We start from the raw sequence: 17,713 nt of genomic DNA, 5'->3' as shown, positions 1-17,713 counted from the left end.
TTTCTATTTCTTTCTGAGCAGGTGTATCGTTTTTGTTTAACAATTTTGTTCCACTCTTGCAGAAATATAAGATTCAATTACTGTATCCTCGATGAAGGTCATATCATCAAAAATGGGAAAACTAAACTCTCTAAAGCCATTAAGCAATTGGCCGCTAACTTCCGTGTCATCTTGTCAGGAACTCCAATTCAAGTGAGGTCCTTTTTTCAGATGTTTTTTTTCTTCCCCGTGTTATGATTTACTAAGATTTTTTCCAAGGCTTCCTGTCCTTATCTCGTCCCCAGAATAACGTTTTGGAACTCTGGTCCCTCTTTGACTTCCTCATGCCGGGCTTCCTGGGAACAGAGCGGCAGTTTGCAGCACGTTATGGCAAACCTATTCTGGCCAGTCGTGACGCCAAAAGTTCTTCACGGGAACAAGAGGCTGGTATGACTCAACTTCTTTGTTCACTTTATAAAGGCAATTTCACACAGGACTTTTATTTTATTTTTTATTTTTAATATACATTCCCCAAAATTAAAACATTTTCAATATCCCATCTTTCATGCAAAGATCTAAAACTTCTAAAATCTGTTAGTATTTCATCCACCTCACTGGCATGGCATATCAAGATGCTGATTAGACTGCATGAAAATTGTACAAGTGTGCTTTCGGCTGGCCAATATACAAGGCAAACCCAAAATGGGCAGTTTTTAATCACACAACACTTTGCCACAAATGTTGAGGCAGCGTGTAATACGTATAAATGCCTTTCTCACAAGTCACCTTAGAGAAGTTTGGAGTATGTCCAACCGGCCTTACAACCACACACCACCTGTAACTGCAACAGCCAGGACCACCACATCCCAATACAATATAATTGCATATTTTGGAATGACCTTTTTATTTTTGACTTACCTAAAGCACATTGGTGCAGGAACCATGAAGTCAAAAAACGTTATAATTGCAACAAAAGGAAAGCTGGGTAGAAGGAACAAAACACAAAATAAATAAGTTTGAACAAAAACAAGAAGACCGGCTGGGTAAGAAGCGCGGCTGGTGTCTCGTGGAAACTTGCCAAAGGAATGTATACTCTGCAAGGTTTAAAGCAGAAATGGCTTAAATTTACAAGGATACAACAGGAAGCACCAAGTGGCAACTATAACGTGATCCAAAACAGACGTAGCATAGCAGAGAAAACATCAGCTACCACTGCAGCTTAATTTAAATAGTGCTGATTACTACTCCCGCACATCTGGGCTGCCGGTCCAAAGGGAAATATAACTCTAATTGCAGGATTTTAGTTTGGATAGTGGCAACAGACGATCTTGTCATTTTCCTGTCGCTGTCCTTTTGTAAAAGTGGCCTAAACATGTTATGTATGTCATTATCCTGTCACTGTACTTTTGTAAAAGCTGCTTAAACATTGTGTTATTTATACAGTATGTAAGGCTGTATTTTTGCCTTATCCTTCACTTAAACTGTGAGTGAAGAATGGACTTCCGACCTGATAAGACACGAGTCTGAAAGAGATGATATAGTATTATCTGCTCACAGATGCTACCTGGTAGTTTTTTTTAAGTACACTGCAGCTAGTCCTGGATGGTCCCACTCCTTAAATGGGAACTAGACTTTTTTTTGGAATTTTGCTCATCGTTCACAATCATTGTGAAAGAAATGATGACAAATGCTTTTTTTAAAAAATGTATTCTAAAGTGTGATGAACAGTCCACCCAGAATTCTGCCTATAGATCCCCTAAAAAACATCTAAACACCTCCATCATGGTCTTATATATGTAATCTAGTAACAGGAATATTTATAATATTTAATATTTTCATATTTTGATCATTTTAATCATACGCAATTTTTTAAAAACACATCGCAACTTTTGCTTTTTTTTTCATCACGGATTTCTGCTTACTGCAGACTTTGACAGCCAACAAACATAATACAACATCACTTACTGTACAATGTCTGCTGTCATAAGGAAGCCGAATGCTAGGACGTTCATATATTCCCATTTAGATGAAAACTGTCTCATAATCCTCACGAAGAAACAGGGTGGGGGAGAGGGGTACAAGTGCTCTTCGTGTGATTCTTGCCAGTTCCAGGTCCTATATGGTTGTCAACGTGTTCCAACTTGTCGGATTATATCTTCAGCCATCTACTTTTCAGGTGAGAGATGAGATTTATGATCTACAATAAACTTACAGGGAGCGAGGAAATGGCAAACCACACAATAACATCGGCACACACGGTAGTGATCATGTCGCTGCTATAAATAGTCAGTCTGCGTTGGCGCTTATAACAATATCACTAATACCGTAGTTGGTTAATAGTTAAGTCACAAAATGTAAATTGGAGTATTGTTGGCGCTTTTTAAAAGGTTATCAGATTTTATGGGCGTAAGCAGACTTTTATTTACGTTTTATTTAATATTTAGAATGCATTATGTTTAGAATGCATTAAAAAAGATCCACCCGTCATGTCTTTCAAAATGATTGTGAATAGCCAAAATTCCAACAAAGTGCAGTTCCCTTTTAAAGTACCAGTAGAATGGAAAAACAAGTTGCCTCTTTATTGAAACTATTCTCATATATATCTGATATGACACAGAAAGACTTACAAAGTTTGCGAGTAATCAAAATGGTATCAATCTTACAGAGATTCTCGAGCCATTTTGAGAGGTAATGAGGAAGCCTGTCACATGATCATGTGACGTAGGGGTAGGAACCACAGATGCCTTCCCCACCAACAACAATGCTAATCATGCAGACTTAGTGAGAGCCAACAATGATAGTTGGGAAAAATGATGATCTATAAACTTACATTTTTGATCCTGAATATATGGAGGATGAGCTACAGGTTTCAGAAGCTCTGCTAAACAGATTCAGCTTTAGTGAAACACTAAGCATCGTGTAGCAGTATTGCTAGGTGCTAAACAAGAAATACAAACTACGAACATAATAAAACGATAGCTCACTGTACAATGTCTGCTTTTACTTCAATGACGACTAATAGGATGTTCATATCTTCCCGTTTAGATGAAGAATAATTGTGATGCACACTGAGGGTTAACAAGGAAAAGTCTTCCTGCAGACAGTTTTCGGTTGTGTGTGTTTGTCTCCATCTCCGGGTTTAAATTGAATGTTACAGATGAACAACTTCTGGATTCATGGCTAAATCTTATCCAGATGAGAGGCATGATTTATAATCTAGAACAGGAATGTCAAACATCCGGCCCGCAAGATGAATTAGCTAAGTGTAAAATTGAGCTGCATTTTTAAATTAAAGAAACTGCTGTTCTAAATGTGTCCACTGGATGTTGCAATAGCAATTCTGTTAGGCAAGCAAATGGTTTATATATAGTATACCAAGAAAGAGTTAAACGGGAAAGCGGGGTTGTGACTCCTCCTCCTCCTCGACCCAATGTAAAACAAACAGGAGTAAAATAAACCTTTAGTAACCCCACTTAAATGCTTCATGAGACACTGCACATGGATATAGTTCTGTGAAAATTATTGTCTTCTGTGCAAATTTAAAGAAAGTGAACAGTGTGTGCTTTACTGCAACACTGTCAGTATTTTAAGTTGTTGTTTTTGGTGTGTTGAAATTGTTCACACATTGCACAGCTTTATTTTTTATCAATACACAGTGATGCCTAGAAGGCAGGGAGTAACTCAACCTTCTTGAATAGTTTCTACCTCAGTGCTTGTGGTTTGTTGAGTTAGCACAGGATTAATATGTGGAAATGACAAATTAGGTAGTTGATAAATAGAAGAGGTTTTATTTATGCTTTGTGTTTTTTGTTCAATCCAAGATGGGCTGTGACTTAGTTTAATTGCTTTATATATATACTGAGTTGAAGTCAAGTTCATTGTGTTTTTCATGGAGTTTTTGAAACTACAATTTTTTTCCTCAGAATTTTTAACCAACTTGAAGTATTTTGTCAAGAGTGATATGTACATTTTCAGAATGTGCTTGTTCTATTTATTTTAGGCCAAAGTAAAACAAAGACAACAATCTGAAGTTGTCGTATTAGTATTTTTAAGTAATTATGCCATGATTTTACCCTTCCGGTCCACGTGGGAATAGAATTTCCTCCATGCGCCCCCCGAGGTAAACTGAGTTTGACACCCCTGATCTAGAATAACTTTGACGAGCCGAGACGCGATGATGCAGGAGCAGCAGGACATCGCAGCCAGCTAACAGTAAAGCAGCAGAGGTCTACTTACAGTAGGTTATCAATCTGCTGCTAAAAAAGTTTGTCTCCGTTAGCACTTATAATAACAACTTTGCTAATATTTGGCTAATATTCAGGTCCTGATATGTATATATAGTATTGTTGGCGGGTTTTGGATGGTTATTTAGAGGGTTTTGTAGGCGGAATAGAGAGCAACCAATGACGGACTATTTATGTATTAAGATTTAGAATGCATTAAAAATGTGTTCATGTCTTATATAGGGATTGTAAATGATAGACACCACATCTCTCTTTAATTTTTGTATGTTTTCAGTATGACTTATCTAATACTATGGTCAAAATGCAGAAGTGTTACTCCAGTAATGTCAATCTATGGAAATTACTGAAGAAGTTTGGAGTGGAATATTCAAAATGAATTGTGGCATTTTGTGATGTTTAGACTGTATTTTCACATACTTTGTGGATTGTAACCACAATTGGATATGGTTTAATGGATGTAATGAAACACAATTAAGCATATAGTCAACATGTTTTTCCTTTTTACTGGTACTTCTCACAAGAACGAGGCAAAAACACAACTTTACCTACTCTATGAGAACCCTGCTCTTTTCCATCCAGGTGTCCTGGCCATGGAGGCACTTCATCGGCAGGTGTTGCCATTTCTCTTGAGAAGAATGAAGGAGGATGTACTGCAGGACCTCCCTCCCAAAATAATTCAGGACTATTACTGTAGTTTGAGTCCTCTGCAGGTAACCCACAATTTTTTCTCATTTTGTCTCATTACCTCATACCTGTGATGAAAATTACTGGCATCATCTTTTTAAGTGGAAGAACTTGCACAATTGGTGACAAACCGCTTTCTTAAACATTCAGGTTCAGCTCTACGAGGACTTTGCTAAGTCTCGTGCCAAGGCCAGTGTGGACGACAGCATCTCGGTTGCATCTACAGATGAGGAAAAACCCAAACTGAAGGCCACGGGTCACGTCTTCCAGGTACGTTCTCTCCATTTGTTGACATGAAAGGTCTTTAGGGAGCGATTTAAGTCCCATTTTTTAGATTTAATTCTGGCTTATATATTTCAGGCTCTGCAGTACCTGAGAAAGCTTTGCAACCACCCAAGCTTGGTGTTGACCTCACAGCATCCAGAGTACAAACGAGTCATTGAGCAGCTAGCAGGCCAAAACTCCAACCTGCGAGACATTCAGCATGCTCCCAAACTGTCTGCACTAAAGCAGGTAATTTCACATTCTTGACTGCAATATAAAGGCTGAATGAAGTATGCTCTGGCGTCACACGGTTTTCTGATGCCGAAGCCTTCGGCACACCGCCAAAGAATACAAGCTGTGATTGGTCTGCTTTTTAGTACATCATCTTTGGATTTTCCTTCCTGCCAGTCCTCTGCACAGCCCACCTTCTCCACTGTCTTCTCAATTTTCCGAGGAATTTACACAACAAAAGGGATTTTTCTTTCAAAATGATTTGTTACAGCCTCAACAGAAATGTGTGTGTCACTTTAGTCGTCATTGTTAACTACTACTACTATGCACAGGACGCTAATGGCTAGTCAACAAGAGTTGCGGTTGCCCACCCAGAGGAAAACACTGCCCTCAAGCGTTTCGGAACATAATTGCAAGTTATGCTACAAACAAATCGGAGCTATAAATTAACTAGGCTGCCCTGATGCAAGCTACCTGCCGCGAAAGTATATTTCAGGCTTAAGTCTGGCACAATATAAGCAAGAACTAATATAGAAGGATTGATAACCCATTATTGATCTTTTTTTGTTTTCTTTTCTTTAATGCATGGGATGACCCCATCTTGTCTTATTTTCATTCAGTTGCTCCTGGACTGTGGCCTTGGTGGTGGAAGTTCCGAAGGGAGTGCTGAGGTGGTGGTGGCGCAGCATCGAGTGCTCATTTTCTGTCAACTGAAGAGCATGCTGGATATAGTTGAGCATGACCTGCTGAAACCTAAAATGCCCAATGTCACCTACCTGAGGCTGGATGGCACCGTGCCAGCCGGCCTGCGCCACCCTATTGTCTCAAGGTGTGTGTTCAATGTTGCTGTGCTCTTCTACTGCCCGTCACATGTCAACAACCTACACTTTGGTGCACTAGGTTTAACAACGACCCCTCTATTGATGTGCTTTTGCTGACCACACATGTTGGTGGTCTTGGCCTGAACCTAACTGGTGCTGACACGGTGGTTTTTGTGGAACATGACTGGAACCCCATGCGGGACCTGCAGGCCATGGATCGTGCACATAGGATAGGCCAGGTGATTACACAACTTTGGCATGAGCTCATTGGTAATCTCATGCTTTTTCCGGCACCAGCAGTGCAGTATGAATTGTGAATGAACTGGTAGTCGTCATCTAAACACCTCATGACCTTTTGTGTTGTGCAGAAACGTGTTGTCAACGTATACCGGCTCATCACTCGAGGCACCCTGGAGGAGAAGATTATGGGTCTGCAGAAGTTCAAGATGAACATCGCCAACACCATCATCAGCCAGGAGAATGCCAGCCTGCAGAGTATGGGCACAGACCAGCTGCTCAACCTCTTCACGCTGGACAAGGTGAGACTTTCAATATTTAATTTTAAAGGGGTTGCGTAAGTTTGTTTTTTGCATTGAACAAAAAGGACAGTCTACCAAATTAAATTCCGTGCATGTTAAATTTACTTGGCTGATGAAGCTAATTCTGATAACTCGGTTTACATTGTTCCGTGTACAGTGAAACCACTAAGGTTGACGCGATGCATTCTGGCACGCATTGATCTTTGATTTGTTCACTTCAAAATATTTTCGCTTATTACCATGCATTCATTTATTAGTAGCGGCTTGCCGCACGAATACATTTAGTGATGGATAGGGATGTGCCGATTGATCAGCCACCGATCAGTATAGACCGATTTTCTTGAAAACGTATGTGATCCCTATTATCGATTGTCTTTTAATGAAGATCACAAACGCTGATCCCCTCTGGCTGACACTGCATTTATTTTTAGGCCCTCGGCTGACATGCAAATAGCAGCTAATTATGTGTGTCCATATACAGGGTGGAGCCACTCCCCTAAGCTAATAATCACCTCCAATGTGGCAAATAAACTGCATCTCTTAAGTATCAACAAGCATCATTATCTAATACATTATCACTGGAGGACAAGGCTAAACATGTTGGACACCGAGAGCAAATAAGGTGCGGGCATGCTAATAGCTAAGCTAACAGTTAAGCTAGCCTTAAACACCAAAAAATAAGTGCCTAGTAAAGTTTAAGTTTAGATGGAACCACTCTAAAGCAGAAACTAAGCAGGAAATTAACAAGTAGATTAATAATAGTCCAGAGCGAGTATAATGTAACGACTGTTAGTGTGTCAGCACCGTCTGTCAGTACGCGACATGTAAGAGGGAACAGATCACTCTGGTGGCGTCAACACAAAGGCTAGTATTTGTATATGGTTGATACAAGAAGAATTCAATGGATATTTTCTATTGTTTGGGGGGTTTTGTTAATGTTTACAAACTCAGTGGATACTTTAGGTATTGTGTACTACAGCATTGACTTTGTTTTGCTCAAGCAGCTCTACGTAATAAAAGAATAGGAGCCTCTCAGCTGCATTTGGGCGGAAGGCGGGGTACACCCTGGACAAGTCGCCACCTCATCACAAAATACATTAAAAGATTTGCAGTTAATGTGTTCGGTATCGGGCGATCTCACTGATTGGATGATTGGTATCAGAATCTGCAGCATAAACCCTTATCAAAAGCAGGGTTTCCCCGAGATTGTCAAGATACCTGTGGGGGCTTGGTGGATGTGACGTCACATTTGCGATGATGCATATATTTTATTTAAAAAAGGCAAAAAAATGTATACCGTATTTTTCGGAGTATAAGTCGCTCCGGAGTATAAGTCGCACCGGACTAAATAATAGCATAATAAAGAAGGAAAAAAACATATATATAAGTCGTACTGGAGTACAAGTCGCATTTTTTGGGGAAATGTATTTGATAAAACCCAACACCAAGAATAGACATTTGAAAGGCAATTTAAAATAAATAAAGAATAGCGAACAACAGGCTGAATAAGTGTACTTTATATGACGCATAAATAACCAACTGAGAACGTGCCTGGTATGTTAACCTAACATATTATGGTAAGAGTCATTCAAATAACTATAACATATAGAACATACTATACATTTACCAAACAATCTGTCACTCCTAATCGCTAAATCCGATGAAATCTTACACGTCTAATCTTTTACGTGAATGAGCTAAATAATATTATTTGATATTTTACGGTAATGTGTTAATAATTTCACACATAAGTCGCTCATGAGTATAAGTCGCACCCCCGGCCAAACTATGACAAAAACTGCGACTTATAGTCCGAAAAATACGGTACATACATTTAAAACAAATCTGTTATTATAGTATCAAATTAGTTTTTTTACATTTTGTTTTACTCTGATTTCTAATTGTTGCTGCTTGTTCTACTATGTACTTTGTTGAGATGTTTCTTCCCTAGAGATTTCTCTAATCATTTTTAGCCACTCTTTCTTTATTTAAAACGATTGGCACCAAATGTAGCATCTATTTCTGATGTTATTGTAGACTGTACTCATGTTTAGAAACTCTTTACTCCTGTCGCTCCATGTCCGCAATGAAAAGCGTCACATTTGCTTCGCGCTGCTGGAAGCCTTTCTCTCGTTAAAAGCCGCCACTGTCATCTTCAATTTTGAAATTCGTTGCCTGTGGGTACATCTCGGATACGTTAAAGTACATTCACATTGCAGACATGCGGCCTCTGATCCAGACAACCTTGTGTGTATTGCTTACGTCGTCACAACATTCGCTTGTTCCGGTGATCAAAGTGTCTTTTTTTTGGCGGACAAATTTTCAGTGCATCAATAGTGCGCAAATAATAAACTATATATATATCCATTCATACTGTAACTACCAGCTAGTGTTGATGTGTATGCCAGTGTGTTATGGTGTTCATTTTTCCCATGGTCTGTAAACATACGTGTTGGCGGAGAATGAGGACGTGTTGTGAATCATGGAGGACGTTCTTGTTGGAATTGGGCCCGTTGTTAGCATTCGATTGGCAATAAAAGCTAAGAAGTGTCAAACATGTCTTCTTCTGGAGACTACTATACATTGTATTACTTTATTTTGTTTTCGCGTTAAAACATCGCCTCATTTTTAAGGTGTGGTGGCTTATGTGTTGTGGTGGCGCACCGCCAAAATCAAATTCATAAAGGGGAAACCCTGGTGCAGCTTGTTAACAACTTTGTACAGTAAATGAACTCTACTTTATAACACACCTAAAATACTTTTGGTCTACCAGAGAATAAGAAGACGTAGCAGGAGAGATCAATGTTGCCAATTTTGCAACTTTGTTGCTAGATTCAGCGAGTACTCGGACCCCTCTGTATTCTGTTTTATTGGACGCTTTTGGAGACCAACGTGAAAACATGCATCACTTTTAAAGGAGTGGCCTGTGCTGCCGGCCAACTATACAAATTAGACAATAGACCATAAAGTTGGGAAACAACATTGATAAAACAAATGTGGAATACAATGTATTGTTTTAGCTTTTTCTCAAGTTTTAAAACTGTCAACTACTAAAGCGAAAATAATGAAAAACGGGACAAAACTGCTTGAGCGTAAACCATTTGTTCATAGAATTGTTGTTGCTTTTCACTTATGTGACAACGAGCTGAACACTTGTGTTGGTGTTTAGGACAACAAAGGTGAAAAAGGAGAACAGTCGACTCCTGGGAAATCTTCCATCAAGTCTGTGCTGGACGGTCTGGGAGAGTTATGGGACCAGCAGCAGTACGACACAGAGTACAACCTGGACAACTTCATGCACTCCCTGTAGGGACACAACCTCACGTGGTCGTTACCTCAACCACACCACATCTGCTGGTCAGAATCAAACAGAACCTGCTAGAACCTCTTGGTGCATTCATAGGACCCAGGACTTAGTGTCCATATTAGTTTGACCTTATTTTCCCACCATTGTCCACCTCGTAGGTTTTTAGTCCGTTACGAAACCTAATAGAAAATATTTGAGGACATAATGTCAGCAGTGTTACACAACATGACTTCATTGCCATTTCTAGAAGCACAACAATTATTGTCACGCAGATCAGAAGTTTCATTCGGGCACACCACAACATAATGAGCTCCATGTTGTCACATCAGTACTGTCACAAGAGTCCCATCCACTAGATGGCGCTACCTTTTTAGTTGTTTCAAATGGCCCACAAAAAACAAGGCTGAAATAACTTTCTCCAACTTGTGACAAGTGTTTTAAAAAGAATGGACATGTACATATTTCTATAATGGCTGCTTTTGTTTATGAAGGTGGAATTGTAATAAATTCTACGTACCTTTTTGAGCTACATGCAACATTATTAGTGTGTTTTTGTGCAGCTTAACACATTTGAAAGCATAGTGGTCACACACACAGTAGTTTAAATACTTTAATAGTGTTAAGTTGGCCACACAAAGAAATGAAAGTGTCGTACATTAACATTTGTTATTACAGAAGTAATGAATGCCGAGTCGGATTTGTAAAAATCAATCTCGGAATCCTCACAATTTGATTGGTGAATGCAAATAATAGTTTAAAAAAATACAACCAGTGTGCTCATCCTTTCATAGGAAATAAAAACAGTCTGCCATAACTGACACAAAAGTGTGTGTAATGTACATTTTCAGATTCATGTATGATGCTTACCTTCAGATTAGTTGCACGTTGTCTTCATAAAAAAAAGATAGTGTGTATATACTATGTATGTGTGTACCGGTATATGTATATTGTGTTTGTATATATTTATATACGATATAAATATATCGAGAGAGAAGACAAACCTGCTTATACTTGTATGGCGATGCAAGAGGACTGGATGTCTTAATATTTTCCGAAATACAACTCCAGCCTGAGTTATGGTATGAACAAAAAATTACCGTTCAATGACAAATCATCCTGTGAGTTATTAGGATTTATACAAGTCATAAAAATACTGATATGCAGTGAAGCTCTATTTATACTTGCACACTTAAATACAGTCACATGAGACAGGACAGGTGAGTAAGAGCACTACAAAGTTATGCTGTGTCAGCAGTAAGAAGAGGAGCAGCAACTAATGTATATGCTCCTGTCGTTTTTATTTTTTATTTCTTTTACATTGGAGCTCACTTTTAACATCAAGCCCAAATCTTGTGTAATTACTACATATGATTTTCCACACTGATAAGCCAGCTGACACAAAGCATTTTTAAGAATCCAGACACTTTAGATGACATTTACCAGCTTCAAAAACCAAAAGTAAAATATAAAAAAAGATTTGAAAGATCATAGAATGAATTTACTCAAGTAAAAGTACAAAATACATGAAAGTCTCCTCCATTAAGGTTGGGAAATCTGTGAAGCAAATGTAAAATTAAACATGAAAGTTATTTTATTTTTATTTTTTTTAATGCAAAAATAATGAAAAAAGTTCTCAGTACAAAGGCTACATACTACTGGAAGAAACAAACAAGCGGGTACAGTAGAAAAGATGCTTTTGTGAATCACAATGCAATGAAAATAATGCTGCAGTAAGATTTATGCCGTTTTCTTTTCTACAAACAGTACAAACAGTATTGCACATAACAGTTCTACCTTTAGAAAATAAAACCCAATAAATTCAAGTGTTGTGAGAAGGCCACCAGTCTGTTGATGCACCTTGGGTTGGGGGCTTTCATGCTGCTTTGTTTAATCAAATAAGATTCACTCAAAACTACAAGTGAGGCCAACCTAACATGTCAGGGTTAAAAATACTAAACAAAAACACAGGAGCATGTATTTCTAGGAGAAAAAAAAGATACAAAAGGTGGGGGTAAAAGTTACATTTTCTTCCATGTTAATTACTCTCTACTAAAACCATACTGTTACAGTAGTAATGTACTCTCACACTGTTTGCATTATAAAGCTCACTCCATTTTAAAAAATAAATCTTAAAGCAAAAAAAAATCTGTTAAATAATTTCTCTTGAGGAATTAAATTAATATATATTTTTTAATCATCTGGATAAACTTAGTTAAAAAATAGCATTTCAAAATTGAGGTATTGCAAAAAGATCACGTGTCAGTCATAAAGCAATATGGTTTTGTGTTGCTGCTGACAAAGTAGTAGTGCATAACAAAATATCCTATTGAGTGGACTAGCATAAAAACCTGCCTGGGTGGAGAAAAGAAACCAAACACCCATAATTCACTTTCATTGGGATACTTATGTTTAGCCTCTTTTTTTAATTTATTAAAGTCTTGTATCAGTAAAAAATATATATCCTGCTTTTTTATGTACGTGACAATAAACAAACACGGATATTTAACAAAAAAACACCAGTTAGCGACTAAAGGATGTGCTGCTCACAAACTCATCCACTTGGATTGTCCACAATCTCATACAAAACAAAACACAAATATTGTTAGCAGGTCTGTTACTTCAAGCTTTGCAGGACAAAATAAACGTGGATGCATTAGGTAACCCCAATTTACACACACGCGTATATATATATATATACTTATATGGTGTGTATATATATAGAGAGAACAAGGGTGGGTGGATCCAATCTTTTGATTTTCACTTTTTGTTATACTGAAATATTATTTATGAAACTAAAGTGTCGGGCAAAAAGACAGGATTTATATATAACGAAATACATTCTTGCAGTTTTATTTTGCACGTGGTTGATTGAGTTGGAATTGCTGTGATATGTCATAACATGGGTTTGTTGATACAACTTATTTGTTCGGTTTAGTTACTAAATCGAATTAGAATCAACAAATTAAACAAACATTTTCAGTATTGGATCGATTGGCAATATTTGCAGAAGCTTTTTAATTTCATCCATGCTGCCTCTAAAAGATTGCACCTCCTACACACGCAGCAGCGCCCCCGTGTGGGTGGGAGTATGACGGCTCGGCAGCATCTTTGGTTGAGTTATGGGACTAAAAAGGTGTTTGTTGTTAAACAACAAACACTTTTTTAGTGTCCTAATGAATCGAAAGTTGTGTGTACACGTGTCCTTGGGATGACACCTTAAAGGACATCTACGAAAGCGAATAACAGTTGTAGTCATATTCTGTAACAAAAAACAAATTGCAAAATTCTATCAACAATTGCTGCAAATGAGAACTTCAGTTTGTCTGCAAATTGGACTCTTCTTTTTGTTGGAGTTTTTCGCTGTGTGTGTGTGTCCACAATAGGATTGCTGTTGTTGCTCGGTGTGACAGGTGAAAGACTATCCTGCGTTACAGAATCTTGACCACCCTTCTGGTGGCAAAACACTTGCTGATGCGGTGACCCTTCCCTTGGAATGAGAGCATCTTTAGGGGAGACATGTCAGGATGTTTGCTTTGCTTTGGGCCTGAAGTAACTTTCTTCAAGACTCGTTAGAGGACGGTGTCCAAATTGTGGACAGAAGAAGCCAGCTACAATGCACCTGTAAAGTATTCCCAGCGTTTCACTTTTCCACATTTTGTTATGTGACAGCCTTATTCCAAAATGGAATCAAGTACATACTGTATATACATACATGTACTTTTTCTTCTTCTTCCTTGGCCTCAGTCTGGACCCCCTCTCCAGGGGCCCAGGCTTAGACTGATTTTATTTTCTTCTCACACCCCTTTTCCCCAGCGTTTACCCGTTTCTCACCTTTTTTGCAAAGGAAGCCAGAAGTTGGCAGACCCGTCAGCGATCCTGCTCTGTCTCCCTGTAATGTTTGTCTGCTCTCGAATGGGATTGTGCTGAAAATCTTCATTTCCCCTCGGAGATTAATAAAAGCACTTCTGATTCAGATTCTGATAAATATTCCCACCCTTTGCTCAATACTTTGTTGATGCACCTTTGGCAGCAATTACAGCCTCAAGTATTTGTGAATATGATGCCACACACTTGGCACACCTATCTTTGGGCAGTTTGCCAAAAAGCACCTGAAAGGATAGAGGGAAAGATGAATGCAGCAGGGTACTGAGACATCCTGGATGAAAACCCACACTTTTCATCCAACCTGGTGGAGCTTGAGAGGTGCCGCAAAGCGGAATGGGCGAAACTGCCCAAAAATGTGTGGCATCGTATTAAAAAAAGACTTGAGGTTGTAATTTCTGTCAAGGGTGCATCAACAAAGTATTGAGCAAAGGGTGTGAATACTTATGTACATGTGATTTTGTTATTTTTAATACATTTGCAAATTAAAAACTTTTTACATTGTCATTATGGGGTATTGTATGTAGAATGTTGAGAACAAACATGTATTAATTCCATTTTGGAATTAGACTGTCGTACCAAAATGTGGAAAAAATGAAGCGGTGTGAATACTTTCTGGATGCACTGTATGCCAAAGTAGAGCGAGACTGTTAACAGAGGAGCTTGTTTGTATCATCTCTAGACCACTTACACCGTCCTGGCATGGCTCCCCCAAACATTGTCTCATTCCACTGGAAGAGTGAGCACTAACGAGTTGTTCTGCCAGCAGACGATGAACAGGATGGACTTTCAACAACAGCGACCCTGCACATGATAGTTCACAACAAAAGAGCAGTTACTTGGGGCCCGCAGCACAAAGTCTTGATATCGCCTTCCTAAAGATTGTCTCACTAACGAGTTGTTTTGCCACGGGGGAGGATTAAAAGTGGCTGCGCCGCCATCATTTTTGTTTTGTACTTTGTTGTATTGGATCATACCAACAAAGTAGCAGCACGGCCATTGCAGAATTACATTTTTTTTTTAAAAGTTTGAAAAATAAAGCTGTAGAAATGAACTCATCCGGTTGTGTGTAGGAGGAATTATTATTAAAAATATATATTCAAGTGTTATTGTCATTCAGAGTTAGCGATGCTACATCTAATTCCACCTACTTTCTCAACGCCTTCTTTAACATTGCCTTTGGTGTCTCTATGGGACTGTATAGCTTTAGCTTTTCAAAATAAGTGCATGCTTCTTTTTTTTTCTTTCCTTACATATAATTGAAATCATCCATATATTAATTGGATAGGTACAAAATAATAATGAACACTTTTTTTTTTTTTCCCTAAAATATTCAGATGGTCCCACCTCTGTGTTATGAAGGGTGGGGGCGGGGTTGGGGAGCGGGTGGGGGGGGGTTTCAGCAGGACCTCGCCGCCCAGGAGTCACGTGACACTGGGTGCGTGTGTGCATGTATGATTGAGGTGGTGTGCCAAAGTGCAAAAATCTAACATACGACTTCCCAGAACGCTCATCACGGGGGACAGGAGGCGGGGGGGGGGGGGGGGGGGGGTTCTCGTCAGGTGGATGGAGGCGATGACGTCATTTATTGGGGATGCCCTCCGGCGTTCAGCTCCAGCGGAAGGACACGTGTCGCGGGCGGTCGCCTCCCTCCTTCACCAGCGGCTTGTGGAACTCTCGGCCCGCGCGCGAGTGAATGCTGGCCCAGCAGTACTCGCAGTAGTACTGCAGACATGTGACGTTGGCACAGAAGAAGGGGGCGAACTTGCCGCCGCAGCGCGCGCCCTGGCACTCGTCGCACATCTGGTCGTCAAGGACATATGGCTTCACCTCCACCTGACAGGGAAGAGACATTTAGTACCACCATTGTCGTCATGAGACAATATACAAGTAGAGATGGCCGATATCGGACTGCCGATATTATCAGCCGATAAATGCTTTAAAATGTAACATCGGAAATTATCGGTATCGGTTTCAAAATTATCGGTATCGGTTTCAAAAAGTAAAATGTATGACTTTTTAAAACGCCGCTGTGTACACGGACGTAGGGAGAAGTACAGAGCGCCAATAAACCTTAAAGGCACTGTCTTTGCGTGCCGGCCCAGTCACATAATATCTACGGCTTTTCACACACACAAGTGAATGCCAGTCATACTTGGTCAACAGCCATACAGGTCACACTGAGGGTGGCCGTATAAACAACTTTAACACTGTTACAAATATGCGCCACACTGTGAACCCACACCAAACAAGAATGACATGTTGACGACACATTTCGGGAGAACATCAGCACCGTAACACAACAGAACAAATACCCAGAACCCCTTGCAGCACTAACTCTTCCGGGACGCTACAATATACACCCCCCGGTACCCCTCCCCACCAACCCCGCCCACCTCAACCTCCTCATGTCCCAAATTCCAAGCTGCTGTTTTGAGGCATGTTAAAAAAAAAAATAATGCACTTTGTGACTTCAATAATAAATATGGCAGTGCCATGTTGGCATTTTTTTCCATAACTTGAGTTGATTTATTTTGGAAAACCTTTAATGCATCCAGCGGGGCATCACAACAAAATTAGGCATAATAATGTGTTAATTCCACGACTGTATATATCGGTATTGGTTGATATCGGAATCGGTAATTAAGAGTTGGACAATATCGGAATATCAGATATCGGCAAAAAAGTCATTATCGGACATCTCTATATACAAGTGCACCAAACAGAACGTGTTATTGGGGCGGTATAGCTCGGTTGGTAGAGCGGCCATGCCGGCAACTTGAGGGTTCCAGGTTCGATCCCTGCTTCTGCCATCCTAGTCACTGCCGTTGTGTCCTTGGGCAAGACACTTTACCCACCTGCTCCCAGTGCCACCCACACTGGTTTAAAAATGTAGCTTAGGTATTGGGTTTCACTATGTAAAGTGCTTTGAGTCACTAGAGAAAAGTGCTATATATATATAATTAACTTCACTTGCTCTCGAAAAGTGCCCGCTCATCCCTCTTCCCTCGACATCGACATGGAGTAGCAGGTGCAAGTCATCTTGGACACCGAACTCTCTACAAAACCACTGAAGACCGGCGGTAAGCGCCATGTTAACTTGGAATGGTTTGGCTACAATTACCATAGTAGAGTGGTGCGTTCAGTGACACTCTGGAAACAAAAACTCTCGTTGACTTTGATTAGACTTTTTTGTATGCTTTATTTTAGGGGTCCCCAAAATCCGGCCCGCGGGTAGTCCAGAGTTAAAAAAGAAATATATATATATATATATATATTTTTTTTTTTTAATTAATATTTTTTAATATATCCTTTCTAGGCCATCCATCAATCCATTTTCTACTGCTTGTTACTCTCGGGGTCTCCTAGCCGCTCAGGCAAATCATATTGTCTAGAAGTGACGTCATCAATGCTCGCGCCGCAGTGCCGCAAAAAAATATGGCGAAATCCTTGGGGAAACGTATAATAGACTAGTGTAGAGTTTTTAAACATCAGTGGACATATGACTTTTTTTTTGGTTCAGTGTAAGGAAAAGGCAGTTTGTCTAATCTGCAACGAGACAGATCATATTAAGTTAAAGTTAATGTACCCATGATTGTCACACACACACACTAGGTGTGGCAAAATTATTCTCTGCATTTGACCCATCACCCTTGATCACCCCCTGGGAGAATGAGGGGAGCAGTGAGTAGCAGCGGTGGCCGCGCCCGGGAATAGTTTTTGGTGATTCAACCCCCAATTCCAACCGTTGATGCTGAGTGT

General features: G+C 39.6%; 2 protein-coding genes across 6 annotated transcripts in view; one reads left to right on the top strand and one right to left on the bottom strand.

Moving 5' to 3' along the window:
* The window catches only part of btaf1 (BTAF1 RNA polymerase II, B-TFIID transcription factor-associated), a 59,394-nt gene extending 48,789 nt beyond the window's left edge, over positions 1-10,605 (top strand). The window contains exons 30-38 of the mRNA XM_062058747.1: positions 63-192; positions 285-426; positions 4,803-4,933; positions 5,058-5,177; positions 5,268-5,420; positions 6,023-6,231; positions 6,303-6,462; positions 6,592-6,762; positions 9,932-10,605. Of these exons, the coding sequence (XP_061914731.1) occupies positions 63-192; positions 285-426; positions 4,803-4,933; positions 5,058-5,177; positions 5,268-5,420; positions 6,023-6,231; positions 6,303-6,462; positions 6,592-6,762; positions 9,932-10,072 (1,357 nt within the window). The 3' untranslated portion in view covers positions 10,073-10,605. The remainder of the gene's footprint in view (positions 1-62; positions 193-284; positions 427-4,802; positions 4,934-5,057; positions 5,178-5,267; positions 5,421-6,022; positions 6,232-6,302; positions 6,463-6,591; positions 6,763-9,931) is intronic.
* Positions 10,293-17,713, bottom strand: part of cpeb3 (cytoplasmic polyadenylation element binding protein 3) — a 104,736-nt gene continuing 97,315 nt past the window's right edge. For 3 of the 5 annotated variants that reach the window (XM_062058749.1, XM_062058748.1, XM_062058751.1), the window contains exon 11: positions 10,293-15,787. In XM_062058749.1, coding sequence (XP_061914733.1) covers positions 15,560-15,787 — 228 coding nt within the window. In that variant the 3' untranslated portion in view covers positions 10,293-15,559. The remainder of the gene's footprint in view (positions 15,788-17,713) is intronic. The other 2 variants (XM_062058750.1, XM_062058752.1) reach the window with 1 other exon arrangement.

This window comes from Entelurus aequoreus, linkage group LG09 (assembly GCF_033978785.1).
Source record: "Entelurus aequoreus isolate RoL-2023_Sb linkage group LG09, RoL_Eaeq_v1.1, whole genome shotgun sequence".
Classification (NCBI taxonomy): Eukaryota; Metazoa; Chordata; class Actinopteri; order Syngnathiformes; family Syngnathidae; genus Entelurus; species Entelurus aequoreus.
The sequence above is the reverse complement of the archived record's forward strand: the minus strand, read 5'-3'. Positions and strand labels throughout refer to the sequence as shown.